General features: G+C 39.7%; 1 protein-coding gene across 15 annotated transcripts in view; it reads right to left on the reverse strand.

Moving 5' to 3' along the window:
- Nucleotides 1-21,059, reverse strand: part of MPDZ (multiple PDZ domain crumbs cell polarity complex component) — a 103,415-nt gene extending 82,356 nt beyond the window's left edge. For 11 of the 15 annotated variants that reach the window (XM_048049780.2, XM_048049786.2, XM_048049784.2 and 8 more), the window contains exons 1-5: nucleotides 20,924-21,058; nucleotides 12,504-12,579; nucleotides 11,727-11,893; nucleotides 2,457-2,678; nucleotides 1,413-1,552 (exon numbers count right to left, since the gene is read on the reverse strand). In XM_048049780.2, the coding sequence (XP_047905737.2) occupies nucleotides 1,413-1,552; nucleotides 2,457-2,678; nucleotides 11,727-11,893; nucleotides 12,504-12,519 (545 nt within the window). In that variant the 5' untranslated portion in view covers nucleotides 12,520-12,579; nucleotides 20,924-21,058. Of the gene's footprint in view, nucleotides 1-1,412; nucleotides 1,553-2,456; nucleotides 2,679-11,726; nucleotides 11,894-12,503; nucleotides 12,580-19,315; nucleotides 20,763-20,923 lie in introns of those variants that run through there. The other 4 variants (XM_048049769.2, XM_048049779.2, XM_048049778.2 and 1 more) reach the window with 4 other exon arrangements.
- Nucleotides 21,060-21,307: the final 248 nt, after the last annotated feature.

The following is a 21,307-nucleotide window of genomic DNA, read 5'->3' on the forward strand; positions in this document are numbered from 1 at the left end:
AACAGAAAGAAAATGATACAAAAGATCCCTTTTAAATGAGAAAAAAAAATAAGGCTTGAATAAATTATAGAATAATACTTCACTTTCTGACAAAGGAAACACTGCTGTAGAACTACATACTGAGCCTTTCCCCAGACCTACTTCAAAGGAACTGTATGAAGCCTACAGACAAGTCATCCTCTACCTCTTCCACCCCTTCTATTACTTTCACAACAAACCAGCAAGAACTCTGGAGTCATGCCTTTAGTATCCCGAAGTGGCAATGCTTTACAAAACAAACATCAGCCAACAAAAATAAGGCTCCCTATTACACGAACTTCTACACCTGTAGCATAGAAGCCAAGGTACTCAGCATCGTTCAGGAAAAACACTATTTTGCCTTAACCCAAAATATTTTACTTGTGAACTTGAACCGTTTTTCAGAGTGCTTTGGAAGATTTATTATTGCTGGGGCCTTTCTGATATATGAGTCCTGTAACAGTTGTTGAATAGTTCTCTTCTTGCCAGCAAGTCAGGCAGCACTTGATTCACTGAAGATAGGTCTCAACTCCTTGGAATATGAGGAGCAAAAGCAAAAGCCACTTGGAAGGGAGTAGGGGGCTAAGGGGAAATGAGGAGAAGGAAAAAGGGGGATTTAGGCAGATTAAAAAATCCTGTAATGACATACAGCACCAAAATGATCCAGCCATCCCCCACGACATGCAGACTGCACCATGAAGCACCTCCATCCAGGATCCCAATCAGCAAATCAGAACTGAGTGATATACCCCACTGCAGAACAATGCCTGGGTCTGCCATGAACCAGTATTGCTGCCAATTCACCAATGAGTTTGCTCACTAGGGCTGTTGTTACAGCAGAAATCCTTTTCTTTCAACACAGCTTGTGGAATCAGGACTAAAGTCTAAAGCATACTTTCACAGGCTGAGTTTCTGATAACACAGAGTACTTCTTTTTAAGACTCCAAAGACTTCAGGTCAAGCCTCGCTTGACTTAAAAGATGGATTTCTTACACTTGTATAACAGGGCCCTACTCCACAACCAATCCTTCTAATTGCAATGGATTTCTTAGGACCAAGTTATTTTTCAGTGTAATCAAGGATGCCAACACCTGTATTTTAGTTTTTAAAGCCATGACAGAACTGTAGCCTCTCTTTTTTCCCTGTTGAAAGAGATAATACAAGCAAACCACAAAGAAATTACTTCTGAGTAAATTTCAAGCACAAATCATACAGTGCTCTATTCCAAAATTATAAAAGCTGTTGTGGTGAATTATTTTAAACCTGGTAGGATGCATGGCTTATAATACAAGCAAAAAACACTCTTGTACCACAAATACAATAGCAATAACACCACTAAATCACAGTGTCACGTTAACATTTGGTACAGAAAAATATTCCAGTAGTATTCTTACCGATGTGCCACACTTCCCTCCTGGATTTCTTGCACAAATATTCCCAGTTCTCCCCTGTTTTCACTCTTGAGTCCCACAACACTGAAGCCCAGACCACCACTTAGAGGTTTAACTAGCTCAATTGTCTCAACAAGACGACCCTGTTTGGCAGAAGAAAAGTGGAGGAATATTAAAAATGCCAAAAAGCAGCATTAATCAATGTGTTAAACAACTTGGTAAATGAATTTTCAATTTTATTTCTAGAGCTGGACAAGGCTACACAAGCTGATAACTGAAATACAGTTCTTCAGTGCTCATTTCTAGCTATCATATAGAAAGGTAGAAATTACAAAAGATTTGAGAGATAAAGGTTTCTTTAGAAAGGGTTCTTTGGATTAGAAGAGGAAAACCAGAAAAAAAATCAGCTAAATGAGTGCAGGATCAGTAGTGACAAGACTAACATACAGAGGTCTACAAAATTTCAGAGGGTATAGGTCAACTTTGATGCCAAACAAGAAATAAGAGGATGAATTTCAAGAAGAGAGGAAAAAGTAGAACTGTGCAAAAGTGTTTCCAGAAGAACAGCAGAGGACTTCCCAGAGCAAGCTCTATTAAGGGTTAATTAGAAAAATGCTAAAATACATGCCTGTCCATTCTCAGTCCCAGCCACTGAAGAGACTCAAACACTGATTTTGTCTACCACAGAAAAGTAGTAAGATTACAAAACAATGCACAGTAAGCCCAAAAAGGAAGTTTTCGTCTTATTTCCAATGAAGCAGCACAACTAGGCTTCATAAACGATGTAGACAAAAACATGCTTTGACAAAGCATCTCCTGCATGCACATATCAGTCCTGCAACAAGCCCAGAAAGATAATGGCATGCAGATCTGTGAGTGTCACACTGCCCAACGAAAGACAGTATCAGCAGCAACAACACCAAGGCTACTTTTCCAATCCTGCTTTCTCATTACCAGTTGTTCCTCACATGAAGAGATTATCTTAGGTTTTTACATCAAGTATGCTATTGTTTGCCACATTTCAGGGTCAGCAGAAGACATGGTTACCTGGGACATACTTCTGATCAGCTGCTCAAAGTCATCACTAGAGGATTTCCCATTAATCTGAGGAGTGATGGATCTCATCGATGCTTCTAGCACATTAGCTGGGCTGCCATTCTGCTGAGCCAACAAATATGACTCATTATGTGGTAAGGAACCCACGTTCACACCATGGTGGAGAAGCTGGGGGAACTCACCAGTGGAATGTATGGAAGGAGTGATATTTACCTGAAAAAGATTGATAACACAGATTTATTGGCATACCAGAGATACTCCTGCTTACCACAAAGCACGATGAATAGCTGCTAGCTTGTTAAAAATATTTAAAATCCCAATTTGCAATTTTAGAACAACAATTTAAAAAGAGAAATTATCCTTAGTATTTACAGTTGACAAGTTGTGAATTATCAGCTAAAACATGAAAGAAATTTATGAAAATATTCTAAAATTATTTTGCACACTCTCCCTAAAATTCTTTTGTTCACATCAGCACAGCAGCTTGAATAACTCTAACCATGGTAGTGGTAAACAAGTCTGAACAAGCTTTTTCTACGCTGCCAGGTTTTAAAAAAAAAAAAATTGTTCAAGTATTTTACAAGGAAAAAAAAAGTATGTGCATTCTGATGAAAAAAGAAAAACCTCACCTACTATGCAAGAAACAATGGTCCGAATAAAATTTCTGCCAGTCAGGTTTTCTGCACCACTATACACTAAGGCTGCCACTGTGACACCCTACATGAGCTACAATTATATACAAAATTACTGAGCAACTCTAAAATCACCAGGCTGATCTGAAAGCCGCAGTTGTACCTTTACACAGACAGCTGTGACAATACCTTTCTCTTAGAGAAGAAAAGAAAATAAGAGAAGTCCCCATCTTGCCCATACAGAGTAAATTACCTACTTTCAAGCAGGTCTCGGCTGACCAATCTAATGCGTGGCTGGGGGTGGGAGAATGGAGACATCACTTCACACAAATAACTGTACAGTGCTCAGGAGAAGCAGCCCTCAGCTGCCTCTTATCCCACTCGCCTGATGGCTGTCCATCAGCAAGAACTGTTTTACTCCAGACCCATCTGTGTCACACTTGCCTGGCACGCTGACCTTTATTCAGGACCACAATACCCTGTCCTCAAATACTGTTAGTAGTTTCACGGTGCAAAAAATTGCAGCAGTCTCTACCACAACAGAGATTAATTCCCCTTCTTCAAAGCCTTATTCTTACATATCAAACATCAACAATATTTTCTTAATCCAGGAATGTACTCTAAAATGGCTACTGTGCCAGCCAGTCTCAACTGTTTAAACAGACTACCACCTTTAAATTTATCATATCATTCTCCTAATAGCCCAGACACACCAAAAAAAAAGTCAGTATCGTTCTCCATCACACAATTCCTTCTCAACCAGGTGCTTTAGGAAAATATAATAGAACAAATGTCATTCGTTGAATACCCTATCTGCATGGAAAGTTCAACAAGTTACAGAAGAATTAATACAAGGCAGCACTAGAAAGAAAAGCCCTCAGTAACACTTAGCCCGCTCTGCCATAACAAAATGGGAAAGAAGAAAAACAGGATGTTTTGAACTCAGTGATTTCTAACACAGTGATCATGTTCTGTTGTCCAAGTTTGTCAGGAACCACTTGGGTTATGTTTCAGACAAACTATAATGCCTAAAATGTGCATTTTCTTTAACCAGATACAGTCATTTCAGCAAACCTGTAAGGAGCAGGCAGATAAGCTTTGTTTCAGAGCTCACTGCATGTAACGATTCAGAGACAACCCCATTCTACCCTTCCTTTCATGAACACAAGATTTCCCCTTATATTGTATGTGTGAATTTAAAACTATTAAAATCTATGCCATACTGTTTTCTTATCTACATGAGCCCACACAATAGATTAATACACTTCCACCTTCCCAGTGTCATCCATTTCAATATACACAAGCATATTGCTGAACTTTGTCAATTAACATGCTTCATTTTTTGCTCTCCTCCACCTTCAAATCTACTAACATATCCTCCTGTCATATTTGCTCCCATAAAATTCTCATGGGTCAATTTTTTATTAAAAAAATACACCATCGTAATTAGCAGGTCTCTCATTACTTCTATTTAAAAACATTTTTGCATTTCCACAGCAAGATAAAGCAGCCTTAAGAGTAAATGGGACACAAACACAATCTGTTTCTTGTAAACTCAAAGGCCATTGCAAATGGATCTGATATCAGAAACATTAATCAGTCATGGATACATGTTCATTTTCTAAATCACTGTGCTCATGGCACAAAATAGCACTTAACTGCCTTTCCTGCTGAAGGTTATAATGCTCAGAGCTTTCTTGGTGAAAGGAGCCACGAAAGAACTTACCACCTGCCCCGGCAATGCCAGCAATGTTAGCCTAAACAAGGAACAGCACAGTATGACCAAAACCAACTGATTCTGCCCCATACAGTGGTGAGAGTTCATAAAACCTCTTTGATGCAACCTTTGGAGTGGTAACCTCAAACTAGGTAGGCAAGGCTCAGCAGCTGTGAGTGGTAATGACTCCAGCCAATGTGATTAAACTTCGAGAAAAAAATATACTAAATGCCTTAAATTTCATTTAGCACCTTTCTCAATACAACACTACTCCATCTTGGGACCCTTTTAATATGGCATGAACTTAAGTTTCATCAGTCAAGATGGCAGGAAGGGGAAGGGACACTGGTATTATCATTAGTCCTTAGAAACCCAAGCGTGTGTGAAAACTGCCTTTGAATGATGTGCATAGTCATAAGCCAAAAGAACAAAAAGAAATAAAATTATAATTATGCTAGGAGAAAAATTTGAGACTATAAATAAAGCTAGAACCCCTTTGCTTTAGAAAGGGAAGAATCATGCAGGCATCAGGCAAACACACAAAAAGGGTAAGAAACAGAATATTAAGGCATAGAAGCTTGCTGAAGCTGAGGAATTGCTGCAGTGCCCACCTCACTGTCTGAAACTCTAGCTTTCTTCGTTAAATTCACTCTGAATTTTTCCATATTACCACATGATATGTGGACTACTAACATCAAGACAATCCCAGCCTGTGAAACCTCTCACCATATAGAACAGCAATGTCCTCCCTGTATCAGGAACACTCCTTCACACACATAAAGGGAGCAATACACAACTCTAGGAAAATCATGCCGTGCACAAAAAAAATAGATCAAGCAAAGCACAGCAGTCCTAAGGCATGGCACTTTTACAATGGTATGAGTAATGTAAATAGTGTTTATATCATTGTATTGTCTTGCTCAAACACAGAATAAAGCACTTACTTTTCTGTATGCAAAAACAGCAAAGAGAAAAATGGAGCTATATCTCAAAAATAAAAGGCTATTGAGTACAACACACTCCCCTTACTATGAATTGTATTATATGTTTTGTCCGAATCTAGAGTTCTTCTCATCCATTGAGCATCCAGTACAGCACAGTCATCAGTACATAGACGAGCTCTGCGCACATCCCGCAGAAAGATCTGTGAATGTTCTCCTAAATCTGCTTAGCAAGGTATTGCTTTAAGGTCATTTCACTGTTGGCAATGCTCAAACAACAGACCACGATGGACACATTAACTTCCACCTGACCATATTACTAGTATCACCATTTCCTTCTCTAGATAAGTTTGAAGTTCTTAATGTGCGTTGTTCATTAAAACATGGTATTTTCCTTCAGAATTTATTTTTTCCTCTCTGGTAGAAAACTCTCACATCTACTTGCTAGAATAAAAGTAGCAACAGGCCACAGATTCATATTTCAGCATCACATTGTATATTTTCACAGACCAAATCCTGTTCAAACTGAAAATACAGCACCCACCTTGTCAGTCTGGCACTTTGTCCTTTCTGTACATTTCTCTGAGCTAGCTGGTACACTGCTGCAAAGGTGTGGGAACTGACTGAACCCCTGTATTCCTTCTGCCTTCCAAACTAGTGCTGAGATGGAAATTGTTCAGGATTTTCTAAGATATTTTTCCATAACTACTTATTAACTCCATTACTCTAAAGACACCGGATAGTCTTTATTTGCATGACGGTTAACATATCACTGAAAAGAAGAGCTGCACACTATATAAAGCATGGAAAGTTAAAAAGCACCTCCAATTAATATCAGTTTAAATAAAGCTTTGAAAAAGTTCATCTCAAAACCTTCAGTAAAACTATGACTAAAGAATAGCTACAATGCAGTATCAAACACTACCTCTTCTCTAACAATTGATAGCAACAATTCATTTTCATCAGGCTTTTTTTCTTTTTAAAGAAACAGTCACAGGTTCAATAGACGATGTGCTTAACATGGGAAACCTACCTCACATAAGGTGGCTTCTGCTTCTGGCTTGTGATGAGAAGTCTAAGAAAATCTACCGAACTGTTAACAGAATGAAGTTCTGCATACATGTGTGTGTAAAAAAACTGGTATTTAAGAATTCGTCTTCCTTTCTCTCCTGAAACACACCCACACACGCTTTAAAGTCATTTCCATTTGAAAATGACATTTGTAACGACCCTAAAGGTAGAATATTAGAATCCCCAGACAAACTAAGAACAGAAACATCATGATTCCTTGGTTTTCCTTTCTTCCTTCAAATACAGGCTTACAGCATGTAAAAATTCAGGAGAACTGGTGTATGTCATTGTTAATCACAGAAGTATATGTCATTTCTAGTGGTGCAGTAAGTCACAAGTAGAAGTCTTAAGAAGATGATGCTCTTGTGGTTTCAAGAAATACTTTCCATAGCATATGGGTTGTAGTACTTTTCAATAATAAAATCACTATAATTGTATTGAGAAGTTCCTTTACAGCAATGCAATTATTTAAGTACTGTATGAAAGGATTTTGCTTTGTTTTATAATTTGGCTTATGGTAATTGTCCTTGATTGGCCTCTTCCTTACTTTACATAACATCAACAATATATGGACATAATTTGGCGTTAGAGGGAAAGAAAATTCACAGATACCATTGAGCATGACAAAACCTACACTACAATTGCACAGATAGATGCTAAATGCAGTCAAACAGCACTTACATTTGGTTGTTCAAAATGTCTTTAATAAAAAAAATCAGTCATGTCTGTAAGCTTATCAGCATTTAAAGCAATGTAATACTCACAGCTAGGTCTCAGCTGTCAAAAGAACAAATTCCTGGTGTTTCTACTTTTTAAAGTCCCCACCCTCACAGACCACATGCAACATGAGGCAGTATCTCATCCAGTATGTGAGTGTCCTGTGTAGCTAAAGGGTCAGTAGGAGCAAGAGTGGTAACAGAAGTGGTGAAGCACAAGTCAGCTGCACAGAAGCCCTGCGTGGGAGGTCGCAGGCAAGGATCCGCTGCCAGGCTCCCCACAGGAGCCGCCCCGCCTGCCCCAAATTCCTCTCCAAAGGAGAAGGCAGCACACAGAAAAACACTGCTAGGGCAGCATCGAAATCTCCTCCAAGTCTCCTCTGGAACAACCTACAGCTATTCATGAGGCACCACGCTCCCCAGTAATGATTCAAAGCGATACTGGTAAACGCTCCTTCACCTCCATGAGAAAGGGCTCTGTCCTCGGGAGGTATGGAGCAGATACCAAATTAGCTTTTCATATGAGAGTATGAACTACTTTGTTTCAAGTAACAGAACAAATGGCACAGTTGTAGGAAGGAGCTCAGAATAATAACTAAAGGTCCTTGTCTGCTGTGCAAATCACAATGCTAAGCGACCATTCACAGGCACTATGAAAGATGCAGGTTCTCCATCTTGCTCCTTCCCTAAATTTGTCTTGCGGTCCTGGGCACCCAGCTATCACATGCAAATTAGTAGGTGCCTGCACTGCAGGCAGAATTTTTCCTTTACTGCATTGTGTATAAAAAACTATGACTGAGCTCACAAGGAAAAAAAAATCTGAGGAATGTAGCCCAGCCAAGGAAAGTATTTTTTTGTTCTGGTAAAACCCTGAGCTGAGTGAAGGAGGGAGGTGGAAGAGAGGCAGTGAGTAGGTAAGTGAGAGGCAGAAAGGAATAGAAGAGAGTTAGAGGTGCCAGAGAACGGCTGCCAGTGCTGTCTGGGTGTTCTCTTTAATACATTTTATATGCAAAAGAAAATATTCTTGAGAGACCTGGAAAGTTCAAAACATCACAGTCTCTGTTTTTCTTTTCTGTCACTCCTTTATCTGCAAAGAACAAGATTGCTCTTCACAATCAGAAAGCAAGCATTCACCAAGGAATAAGGATACTAAGAGGGAGAAAACAAGTGTTTGCTGCAGCACTCCTCAACTCAAGGGACTGGTGAAGTAAGAATAACTATTCTCAACAAAACATTCCTTCAGTGTTCCTAGACTTTTCCACTCCAGTTCTTAACTCTGCAATGACAGATCTGCAGTGTAAACAAAAACTGTTTGCTTATCTAAGAAAAAAAAAAACCACAATCTTTAGAGCACCTATCAATAGGAACAAAAGCATCGGATTTGCTGACTTCGGGACTGTGCCTCATCAATATCCATCTGAAGCAACATACTGTTCATTCCACACCACTCCACTGAACACAAATGCAAACTCAAAAGGTTCTTGTTAAGCATACAACAACAATAGAAGGGGATCAGTTTCCAATTAACATACAGAAGCTTTGAGGAAATGGAACAGAAAATCTGAAACACCTGCTTGCATGGAGACATGCTTTTTCAGATCTCTGGGTGCTTAAGAGATCACTTTTCTGTCCAAAAATAAAAAAAAAAAAAAAAAAACAGGAAGCCTAGTATTTTAGACCACAAAATGGTGACAACACTCACAGGAATGCAAAAAGTACTTGTATGCTAAAACTGTGTATTTACATCCTAAATCTTGATAGAATATGACTGATGTTTACAAGATTTGCCAGAACATTTTCCAGACTCACTACACAAACAGAAGATGGTCTCACAATCATCCCTGCACCTTCCAGATACAGTGCCTCAAGACAGAAATATATCCTACCCTCAAAAATGTTTGAGACCACTACAGGCCTACAAGTAGGTCTCACTTAGTGATCTACTTCTACTGGGATTCTTGCAACAAATCAGTTTAACTTAGAAAGTAAATTGCCATCATTGCTCCTCTGCTCCCACCCTCTCCTCCAAACCAATACTTCATTGACAGATGGCCTTCTCCCGAGAATTTTGCAATAGTCTTGTAGTTCTTCAAAAACTCATCAACTAATTAAAAACACATTAACAATTTAACAGACTGTCACACTTTACCTTGAGAAGAAAGAGACCACGTTTCAACTTCAGGATAGCTTATCGTGCAGGATCAAGAGAATTTAACCATCTTAAGCTGCAGTGGGTAGACTGCTACAACTAGCCACTGCACTGCTCAGCACCACTTGACAAGTCTCAAAGATAGCTCTGACCGCAAGTGCTTGGGAAACAACGTGTCTCCATCCTCTGTCCGGCAGTGCTCAGCCAGAAAGCCTGGTCAATACTCACATGCCTTGCAGTTTTCACCAACCAGTAATTTAAGAGTTCCAAGACCACAGTGCCTTTCCAGCCATTAAGACAAAACAAAAAGCAAACAAAATAAAAACCTACAGAGTGGCCTTGAACAAATTTGAGGCTTTGAAAATGCCAAAAAAACTAATTTTCTAACTTGACTGCCTATTACACTTATTCTTCCCCTTGTTTCAATATTCTTTATAAACATTTAAATAAAGCAAAGAAGAAACAAACTATCTCACATTATACTGCAGGGAAGAAACAATTCCATAGAGAAAATATAGGATACTTTCTAAGAGGTGACCCAAATCTAAGAATGGAAACTTACATTTGCATGTGAAGGTTTTTCATAGGAGTGCATATTAAAAAAATTCACATACAAGTAGTTCCCCTGTCAGCTAGATTGGGTTCTACGTACGTATCATGCAACATGCACAGACCACTGAAGCTACTACACAGATAGACCTGAGAGGTTGGGGCTGCTGGTGAAACTATTACTTGATTTTTAAAAAAAATGCTCATCTGAAATAACCTATGGACTATCAGTTGCATCTCATTTAGATGACTATTTAGAAACAGAGCAACCTTCAACTTCAAACCTAATGACTAGAAGTGAAAATTTGATCTGCCTTTTCAGCAAATTCCCTCTAATGTTTCAGGCATACCTTGTTTTTGGATTGTATGTTCCCACAGTCATCACCACAAAAGTATCTGTGTATTTTTGCATGTCAGTTTCCAAATAACAGGGTGAACAAACCCTCAGAGCAGCTTTTCTCCTAGATTTTTTTAAATCACTCCAATATTAGCAAATCAGCACGTACCAAAAATGCAAAATTTCAAAAAACACTGTCACACATGTCACCGTAGGCACCACTCTAATGTATTTCTTGATGGTATAAAATAGCATCAAGATGATCTACGGGAAACAGCAAAGGGCCAGGCTGTGCTCTCTTCTACCATGCAGTTGTATTAGCCTCAGGAAGACAAGGACTCCTCACCAGCTACAGCCTGGCCAGAGACCAGATGCAGCTCCATACTGATGATATGGTCAAAACGCAGGGGCTGTTCCTCCCACTTCAGCATTTCTGCATACCAGTCACACAGTCGCCCATCTTGCAGGATTCAACAGGAAAAACTATTTGCAGAACCAGATATGTAGTTTAGTTACTGAACTACATTTTATATTTAAGTTTTTATTTCCTTGTCATCAGAGTAAAATGAAAATAATAAATAATTAAGTCAATAAAAATAAGATGGCCCTTTTCTCATCCTCACCAAAGGAAGGCAGAAAAGTAATACTTTTACTTAAACTCCTGAGCAAGGAGAAAGGAGGCAGAAATTCTCACTTCTCCTTAATCTCTTATTCCTATATCAAGAAAAATATATCTTAATCTCTTTATGAAGCCAACATTTCCACAGCTTCCCTCATATATTCTCATTTTAGCAGGTTAAGATATAAGGAATCAATAAAAGGCTCATAGGAAAGAAAAAAATAAAAGCGAGACCACAAACAAAACACACTGCTTCATTTTGAAGGACAGACAGAAAGCTGTACATTAACTTACTACCCAGTACCACCATTTCCCTACAGTGCACATCGTATCTTACAAGTATGTACTTAAAAAGTGTGTGCATACAATACGGGCCATGATAAAACCCAGGAAAGTCACTGGGTATATCCTCCTCCATTCTCTGAAGCTTTAATTTAGGCTATTTGATTTCACTACACAACATGCAAAGAGATACACATATTTTTGCACCTTCAATTTTTCTCTTGTGTCTGTGTGGCTGCTTTTCCTACCTGATCTCTCAGTTGTTGAACAGAAGTCTGAAGGTTGAGAATTTGGTTAAAAAGAGGACTCTGCAGCACTGATTTTAATAAGCTCAGTTTTTCCTCATTTGCAACGTCACCTCGATCGCGAAGCTTTGCCTGTAAGCGCTCTACGGCCTGGAGAGCCCGATGCGTATCTGTAGAGATATTCACTCCAAGTCAGCAGCAGTTTAGAAACAGAGACATAGGAAGTAGGCAACAGATTTTAATAAATCCCTCTCTTCTGTTCAAACTACAGAGGACTTCAGTGGTTCAGTTCTGAACACAAATCCCAGCCCAAACACGTCTTAATGAATTAGGAAGTCAGAGGCAGAGCACAAAACAGAGAGCAAAGAAAATTACATTTCTTTCCACTAAAAACTGTGTTGCAAAAGTGAAAGAGCCTTCATTAAAATTCATTTACAAGAACTGTGACAACTGTACATAAGTGTACATAACTGTACAGGCAACTGTAAATAAGAAGTGACACAAATCTCTAAAAGGAAACATTTGCCTTTTCCATACGAACTTTTAAAATTCTACTAAAGACTAAAACAAGACAAGCAGAAAAAGATGAATACACTAAACAAATGATGTGTTTTCCTATGGGAAAAAAAAAAATATATATATATATAGGCAGGTATTTTTTACAAAACCTACCTCAGCTGTATAGAATATATAGAGTATATACCAATGTCCTACATCTATTAAGCACACTTAACTTAGCTAAAAAAAATACATTGATACAAATAAAAAGAAAAAGATTACCAATTGTTTCCAACATTTTTTCAGCTTCTCAGCTTCTACTCCAATATGGTTAAGTGGTAGCAAACACAGTATTTTCCTGCAAAACATCAGACAAGGAAAACAGTCACATTTATAGACTATTAAGTACTGAGTTCTGAAGGAGAAGAAAGAAGTTTGACTTCTGAAAGCAATATACAACCTCCCAAAATAACAACCCACAAAAACTACATCTCCTTGGATAATCAGAATAACCTCATAGGTGACCATATTCTAAGTCACTTTAGAGCTTAAAACCTTCCTGAAAATTGCTTTTAGGAATATACTTTGTAATATTTTTACATTTCCATATCAAAGGCTCTGTCTGTATACTGCTACACAACATCTCCTGAATTGCTCTAATCAGAAGCTATGAATCATAGCTGACACCGGCACTTTACAGCATTTCATTGCTTTCCTTTCCAGTGATTCACAAAAGCATTAGCCTTGGGTTCAGTTTTCAAGCCCTATGTTGACAATTTCAGGTGCATGAGCTGTAGCTTACCTTTTAAAGTCACCTTTTAAAAAGAAAAGTCATATAAGCCACAACGTGTTAATGCTATCCAGACCTGTCACACTACAACCTCCACTATTAACATACACTGGTATTAAGAGTCATATAGGAATGACGGACGATTTTTGCAAACATAAGTTTCCAGGCAGGAAACTCTATCCTGGGAAGAATAAATTTCTGAAACTGGTTTGTTTTTGGGGGGTTGGTGGGTTTTTGTTATGGTTTTTGTTAGGGTTTTTGCTTTGTTTTGTTTTTTAATAGCATGTCTGATGTTGTTCAGAAGTTTGTAATGTTGGATTAGTGGTAGAGTCCTTCCATCCATGCACAAGAGTGATGGAGATGGCTAACTAAAGGGAAGTGAGGAGTTCAAACATCATTGCAGATATATGAAATGAGTTGTGCCTTTCTTCATGTTATCCTGCAAAACAGTAGCTTTGTTTTCTTGAGAATAGGAAAGCAGTTTAAGACAACACCCCAATTTCAGTCTGGTGAGCAAATCACCACACGGAGAACAGTGATCAGTAAACACTCAGGAAAAGTGACTCTTTCTTCATACATAAAAAGGAAAATCAGGAAAGGATGATACTGACAGATCTCTGGGGGTGAGAGCCTAACTAAAATTCAAAAGAGTAGAAGTAGAACTTGTAGAAGCTGAGCAGGATAAGCGTGAATCAATCCTCACAATAAAAGTGAGAAAAAAGTTTTCAACACAGATTCAGTTAGAAGGACCACAAACCAAGACGAATATTTTGACAATCACGTATCTTTTGCAGTTCGTATAGAAAACTCAATTCAAGTGGGCTTAGAATCATTTCAAGTTCCCTTGCCAAGACTTCCCTAGTTTCAATATGACTGAAGATTCATATCAGTTTATTTAATTGTGTCTGAATTTACCAATACATTGCCAGAGAAACACCGATCATCATTTTTAGGACAATATACTACTTAGAGAGAGGCATGAAATTCAAATTCTTTCAATCCAAATTTATTGAAGTAACCTTATTCCATGTTCCAAATTACACAATCAGGCACATCAATAATAAAAACAAGCTTTTGTGAATTTGTTTTCTCACACAGCAAGGTAATCCCAGCACATGACTAACAGATCTGAAAACAAAACCAAAGAATATCTTATGTTTTCACCTTGTAACCCTTCAAAATCAAGACAAACAAAATGTCTATTTCACATGGGAAAGGGTTGGATGAGGTTATTTAAAAATCAAGAAAGAAGCTGGATTCCCCAAACCTTAATCACTGATAGCTTTTACTTTGAGATTAAAAAAAAAAAAAAAAAAAAACAAACTATCACATCCTCTATTCAGAGCCCGTATTTACAAACAGAGCCATTTATGCCCTCTTCACGTCCTTTTCTCACTGGCAATGCCAACTAAAGCAGCTTTTCCCTGTTTCACCATTCCAGCTCTTTCTGTACAACTGCTCATGCAGCTGTGTTGTGGATGCAAACAGAGAACTGCATCAAAAAAAAAAAATTACTTCTCTGTCACATCTGTCCCATGATCCTTTTATCATGCTATTGCATGCACATACACACTGCCATCATACCTTTAACTTTCACCTTTTGATGAACTAATCATGAAAAATACAAGCTTATTGTTCTGCTTTAGGTCCCTGAGAGTCTCAGGAAGAGAAGCAGCTGTAAAGAGCAAACATTTTTTGAGGCTGCAGGATCTTGCTGTACATTATGTTTCAACTTGCCTAAAATATCATTCTTGGTGTGCTGTGAAAAGCATGTTTTACAAGCGACAGAATGGACAAGGTCACCACTGTGTTTGTGCAATCCTAGAATAATGATCTCTGATGATTTGTAATGGAAGCTTTCTCAAAATAGACACTTCGTAACAGAAGTCACTAAACAGACTCTAGAGATAGAGATGATCCTATTTAATCTGCAATGAAAAAAAGTGCTTAGCTCTGCTAAGGCACTCATGATATACTTTTTATTTACCTCATGTACTAGAAGTAGGAATACTGCTCCAGAGCTACCTCAGTGTCAGCCAATCATTCTTTTTAACTCACACTTCATTCTATTTCTCTTTAATTCTCTTTATTGTGTGTTTACGTTGGCAGAGATTGCCTCCTCAGCTGACCCACTTAATGCCTTTGTTGACTGCAGCACCAAGAGGGATCAAGGCTGAAACTGCCGTCAGGATGTTTTCCTTCAGGACACTTCCTCTGACGCAGAAGCGAGGCATTGAGGCGCACCAGTATTTCTGTGTCTCACAGTCCAAGATGACCCTTCTTTGCTCTGTGCACACTTGTAAATGGCGAAAAGCCACGTGACCGTGCTCCTGCTGTGTCCCATCCACACTAGCAAGCGGGATCTGTCAGCACCAGCTTAGTGGCACATCAACGAAGCCCAAGTACAAGGGAAGCAAGCTCCGCACAGACACCCATAATCACCAACCACCACCCATTGCAGCAGCAACTCCTGGCCTTTACAGCAGCTTGTTTCTAGGTATTTCAGTAAAAATACACTGGAACAAATCTTGTCCAGGGAGAAGTGTGGAGGGAGGCACGCACACTTTTATTTGTTGAAAGAAGTATATCTATCATTTGCTACAGTGAGAGTTTTTTATAATACAATGACAAATTCTAGAGACACAAATGAGATATTTATTTCTGATCATCTTCACAGAATCACAGAATCGTCTAGGTTGGAAGAGACCTCCAAGATCACCTAGTCCAACCTCTGACGTAACACTAACAAGTCCTCCACTAAACCATATCACTAAGTTCAACATCTAAACGTCTTTTAAAGACCTCCAGGGATGGTGACTCAACCACTTCCCTTTCTTACTTTCCATTCTCCTGGCTGTCTGCAGAGGAGTCTGAAGCCAAAACCTACCCTCCTATAAATGACACAAATATTATTCGTGACTCAAAGAGCTTAGTAGCTTAGTTCAAAGTAGCTTTAACTATTTATGTGTTTCAGAGCAAAAGTTCATTAATCTCTTCACAGGAATAAGAACAATGAATGAATTGCACTTTTTTACTGGCTACTTGAAGAAGTACTGCTAAATAAATAGCAAGCTAATCTCACTTCAGTGTTTTTAAAGGCACAGGTATCTGACAGATCTGGCTTTAAAAAAAAAAAGCACCTTCTCTCTTTCCTCATGTTTTTTAAGAAAGTAAAAAGCACACACAATTTTAGCCAGGTACATGATGAGAAATATGTAACCTTCTACTAAGCATGCACAGAAGATAAAAAATGATCCCTTTCATATACTCATTAATACACTTGCCCTTCTAAAATTTGACTCTCCCCACACTAACACACAAAAATGTGTGTTATGCATCTCTCTACTCTTGCAGCTGCCCTTCTTCTGTAAGGTATGTTTTCTGTTGCCAGACAGACAGGTGACATGCTGCAATCCTGATTTCCTAGAGCACACTCCTAAAACACTAAAATCCATAGGTATAAGAATTAAAAAAAAAAAAAAGACATTAAATTCATATTTACCACCTCCTTTTCACTGCCACCATGCAAACTATTTAGCAAAACAGACAGAAGAAGATTCACAAAAAAAGATTAGCCACTTTTATTTATTACTCTTTCACATCTGATTGTGAAATTTCAGCCTGGAAACTTACTCTTTTTCATTGATGGGTACTCCATCTACAATTTCATAAACCATTTCAGAAAATACCTTGAAAACTAACATTCATAGCACTAGATTACCAAACATGCAATGACAAAGATAGAAAACACAGTAATAGGCTTTGCCTTATAGCTCTTGCATTACTTTAAGTGCTCTCAGGATACAAAGGAAACGCCTATCTTTAGGGCGATCTCTAGGCACAAACTTTGCCTAGGAGCTGCATGAGATTAAAAACCAAATCTGATTCAATTAAACAACATGGTAATCACCACCTATATTCTGTAGCTGCTAAAAAGAGCATTTCAAAACTCCTAATCTGAATTTCAACACCTGGGCCTGAATTTGGCTGAGGTATGGATATCCTTTTGTATTTGATTGTTATCCTCTGTCTTTCCTTTTCCCTGCTCTCTGTCTGTCACTCAGGCAGGCATGCTGTGTTAGCCCTGCTTGGCACAAGAATGAAAACCAAACCACACAGGAAGTGGAAGATACTAATTACCACTAAACCTTCCGTATTGCCAGCAGTTTTAAAGGAGCTCTTCTCTTTCACCCAGCTACCTCTGTCACACTGGCTACTACCCCTGTGGAGAAAATTAAGGTGATACCTGGACTCCTGGAAGACAGGACTTGTCAATATAAAGGCAGCTGAAACCATCCAAGGTAAACTGAAAGGTCTCACACTTTCTATTCATTCTTCCACTGTCATGAAGGGAGTTCACTTTCAAGGACTACAAACAACATCAGACAGGACTGCCCACTGCAGCTTGACAGGTATAGCTTTCATTACTCATAATGAAAAGTGATGTACATACCTGAGCATGGACAGAATGGGTGTGGAAATAAATGCAGGAGAGCAGTGACAAACAGGGAAAGAGGGGAAAAAGAAACAAAAAGAGGAAATGAATAAAGATGTGAAAAAAAGGCTAGCCCAGTGCTTCAGTGACAGGTCACCGACATGCAGGTAACAACAACCACCTGTTTCACAAGTCAAGGAACTGCACACTCAGACTGTATGCTTCTGTATGACAGAAGAGGGAACTGATTCAATAAAAGAAAAAGCAATTTGTAAGGACTTAATACAGGTGAAATTAACGTGCTCTGTTGCAAAAGGAACAAAGCAAATTTCCAATGACTAAGAGGAATGTAACAAGAGAAACATGAAATTTACATTTAAAAGCTTTATTAATGCAAAAATTGTTCTGAGACATTCAAAGCAGAAAAAAAAAAAAGCTAGTTCACAAACAGATAGCCTATATTAAGACTATAAGCAGTTTGGTTTGAAAAGTGACACTGCTAGCTTCAAAAACACATAAAAGGGTGATAGTAGTAGCTCTATATGTCAGAGGAAAGTCCTTTGATAGAGCTAAAGAACATAACGTATTTTGAACCAAATATGAAAATTAAATTTTGAACACTCAACTGATTTTAACCTTCCGTACACATCACACTAATGTTTTAAGGAAACTTACAGTGCTTTCAGATAAATGCACAATCTTTTCCTTTCTGTTGAATTAATAATGTTCTGTAACACAGTAAGAAACTCTACACGAATGTAATATTCATGTTAGTTGATGCACAAGTTACTATTACAACCTGGAACTGGGCCTAAACTACACTTTCTGCTTTTACCTTCTGCTTAAACATATGCGATGCAGGATATTCAGAAATATTCAGTAAAGAGTACTGAAAAAAGCAACATAGCAGGGGAACTTTTTTCTGGTAAGTAAAGTAACAAATAGATAATCTGTTTACAAATATATATATATTTATTTCAGTGAACCGTTTAAATTGGCATTAATTGAAAACACTTGCTTCAAACACCAGAAGTATAGGAATAGCTTCTGAAACTGAAAAGCAACTTTGTAGCATACACAGAATATATGTGACATTACATATCCTGAGTCAGAGTATAAAATCCAGGCATGATTACTATTGCCTATTTACTTCTCTAGTATACGGATTTGATTAACATATTCATTAAATTCAGTTAGGCTTAATTAAATGCAGCTCCTACAACAGCTGCATTTCTTAATATATACTGGACTTTTCACAGAGGTGAAAAAAGTACTCATAAATGAATAAACAAGAAGCATCATTAATAAATTGCCACTAATCTTCAATGAAGAGTTGTCATCTTCCTTTAAAGCTGAAGACACTATAAAACTTCTATTATATTTTGTGAAAATTAGGGAGAGTAATGCAGGAAGTCATTACATCATGTAACCAGTCTACTGTACAAGGTGGTTCAGATGTAAGGACTTGGTCTGAAAACCCTATTAAAACAAATACTCCAATCTGTCTAGGCCAATTATTTCATAAGCAGCAGCAACAGTACTCCAAAGCAATTTCTGTGTGAGAAGAGGGCTCTAAACACTTAATGGCACAGTTATGTATTGACTTGCTGTGTATGTCAATGGCAAAACAAAACTGTCTTTACCAATGATGATACACCCTACTGTCAGCATAGTATTGTTCTGGCTTAAACTGCTTCAGCAGGATACTTCAATAGAAAGCACATTTAAAAACTTACTTCATACCATCTACAGAATTTTAAATTTTCATACAGGAAACATGGACCAGACAATTTCAAAGGTCTCTATTTTGGTTTTCAAGGCACTGATTAAAATGTTATCAATTAAAACCATTTACAGTGATCTGAGTACCTGCAAAGTTGTATGACATTAATCTCCATAAAATTCACAGACACAGTGCCAGCTGGAAAATAAAGATCATCTATTAGTATGTAAGTAGTGCAGCTCTTTTTTCCATAGTGCCGGTAACAATCTAGCTTCCCTAACACACTTTTACGTGACAAGAGGGGAGAACATATCCTGTTCCGGAAGAAAAAAATTCTTGGTAGCACAAAGGAAATTAGAAACACTAGCCATAATCAGTAAATGTTGCATGCATGCTCTGTTAATGCAATAGGGAAATAAAAAATATACGTATCCTAAAAATGGATAACAACTTTGAAAAATAAGATGATGTTCGCTGCCACTAAAACATTGCTTGTTAATGTCTATGCTGATATGCCCTTAGATATTTTAATTCTGCATTCTTTTTCTTCTGTTACATTATTTTCCATTTCCATATGAGCATCATATAACATTTCCCAAAAATATTTTACTACTTTCCCTTTTACTAGTTTGGACTATTCCCTCCCAACAAGTTGTTATCTTGGAAAATGCACTGCTGATATGGAAACCACAAGGCATTACACAACAGACTTCCACAACAGCTGAAGCCAGGCCCTTTAATTTGATCAAGACACAGCTCTGCTTGGGCAAAGGACTCCCGCTATCCTTTCCAGTACTATAGCCAGTAATGATATTTTCTGTTCAACAGGTTACGCTAACAAAGTCTCCTGTGTGTGAAAATGAGCAAAAATATACAGGGATGAGGCACTGTTTTTAAAGCTGAAAGAACAGGGAAAGGGAAAAGGAGAAAATAACACTGCTCAGCCAAGTTATAAATCAAATCCATTAAATGTGGTACAAGGAGTTCAGAGGATCAGCTTTGAGAGCGTTTGTCTTGTCTATTATTCTTCCCAATAACCCAGGAATGCACAGGATGCAGGGGAGGGGAACCACACAAGAAACAAACCGTCCCACAAAGCAAACCCTTCCCTTCACACGACCAGACCTACCAAGAGGCAAAAAACTGACTCTCAGCCCTGCACCTCTCACCCCACCCTACGGAAAGGGCCGTGTTTCGCGCAGACCCGGCGGGGCCTCAGAAAGCTCCAGCGGGCTCCAGCACTGCGAACCAACGCAGCAACAGATAAAGGCCCCCTCCATCCAAGCCCCGGGGGCTCTGGCTCGGGGAAAGCCGGCCGCTCGACCCCGTTTTCGCTTCCAGAGAGCAGCCAGGGCCCCCCCCGAGACCCGGCTTTGACCCCCAGCGCCACAAGGCAGGGGAAAATACAAAATAATAAAGAAAAAAAGAGATGTGGGAGAAGAAAGGAGGCGGCAGGCGGACCTTCCCGCAGCCGCCGGGGGCGACGCGGCTGTTGTTTACATGAGGACTGGCCGCCAGGCCGGCACGGCACGGCCGGGGACCGCGGAGAGCAGCAGGCTCAGCCCGGCACAGCCCCGCGGCCTCTCTCCTCCTCCCGACCGCCCCCCCCCCCCCCAAACCCGGCGAGCCGAAACCCCTGCGGTCACGCTTCGGGAAATAAATACGTTTCACGGGGTCCCTCACAGCCCCGGAGCCACCACAGGTCCCCACAAAGGCAGGCGGCCCGGCCCGGCCCGGCCCGGCGCCCCGCTTACCCTCCCGGCGCCGCTCTCCGCCTTGGCCCTGCCCGCCCCCGAGTAACGGCGCCGGCCGCGCTGCGCCGCGGGGCAGCTGCTGAGGCACGCCCCGGCGGCCTGAAACCTAATCCTGACCGCCGCCCCCGCGGCTCGGCACGGCTCGGCACGGCTCGGCACGGCTCGGGGGGAGCCGGGGGGCCGGGGGGTCCCCTGCCCGGGGCCCTGCCAGCGGTTTCCCGGCGGTACGCGAGGCTCCAAAGCGGGCCGGGTGGCTCAGCGCACGCCCTTCGCCAGGATGGGACCGAGCGGCTGGGTTCGTCGTCCCCTCTTGTCCCTTTTTATTTTCGGTGTCTGTAAAAGCGGGGTTGTGGAGTGCGCCGTGCCTCCTGCTGCAGGTCAGCC

The sequence above is a fragment of the Anser cygnoides genome, chromosome Z (assembly GCF_040182565.1).
Source record: "Anser cygnoides isolate HZ-2024a breed goose chromosome Z, Taihu_goose_T2T_genome, whole genome shotgun sequence".
In the NCBI taxonomy this organism is placed as follows: domain Eukaryota; kingdom Metazoa; phylum Chordata; class Aves; order Anseriformes; family Anatidae; genus Anser; species Anser cygnoides.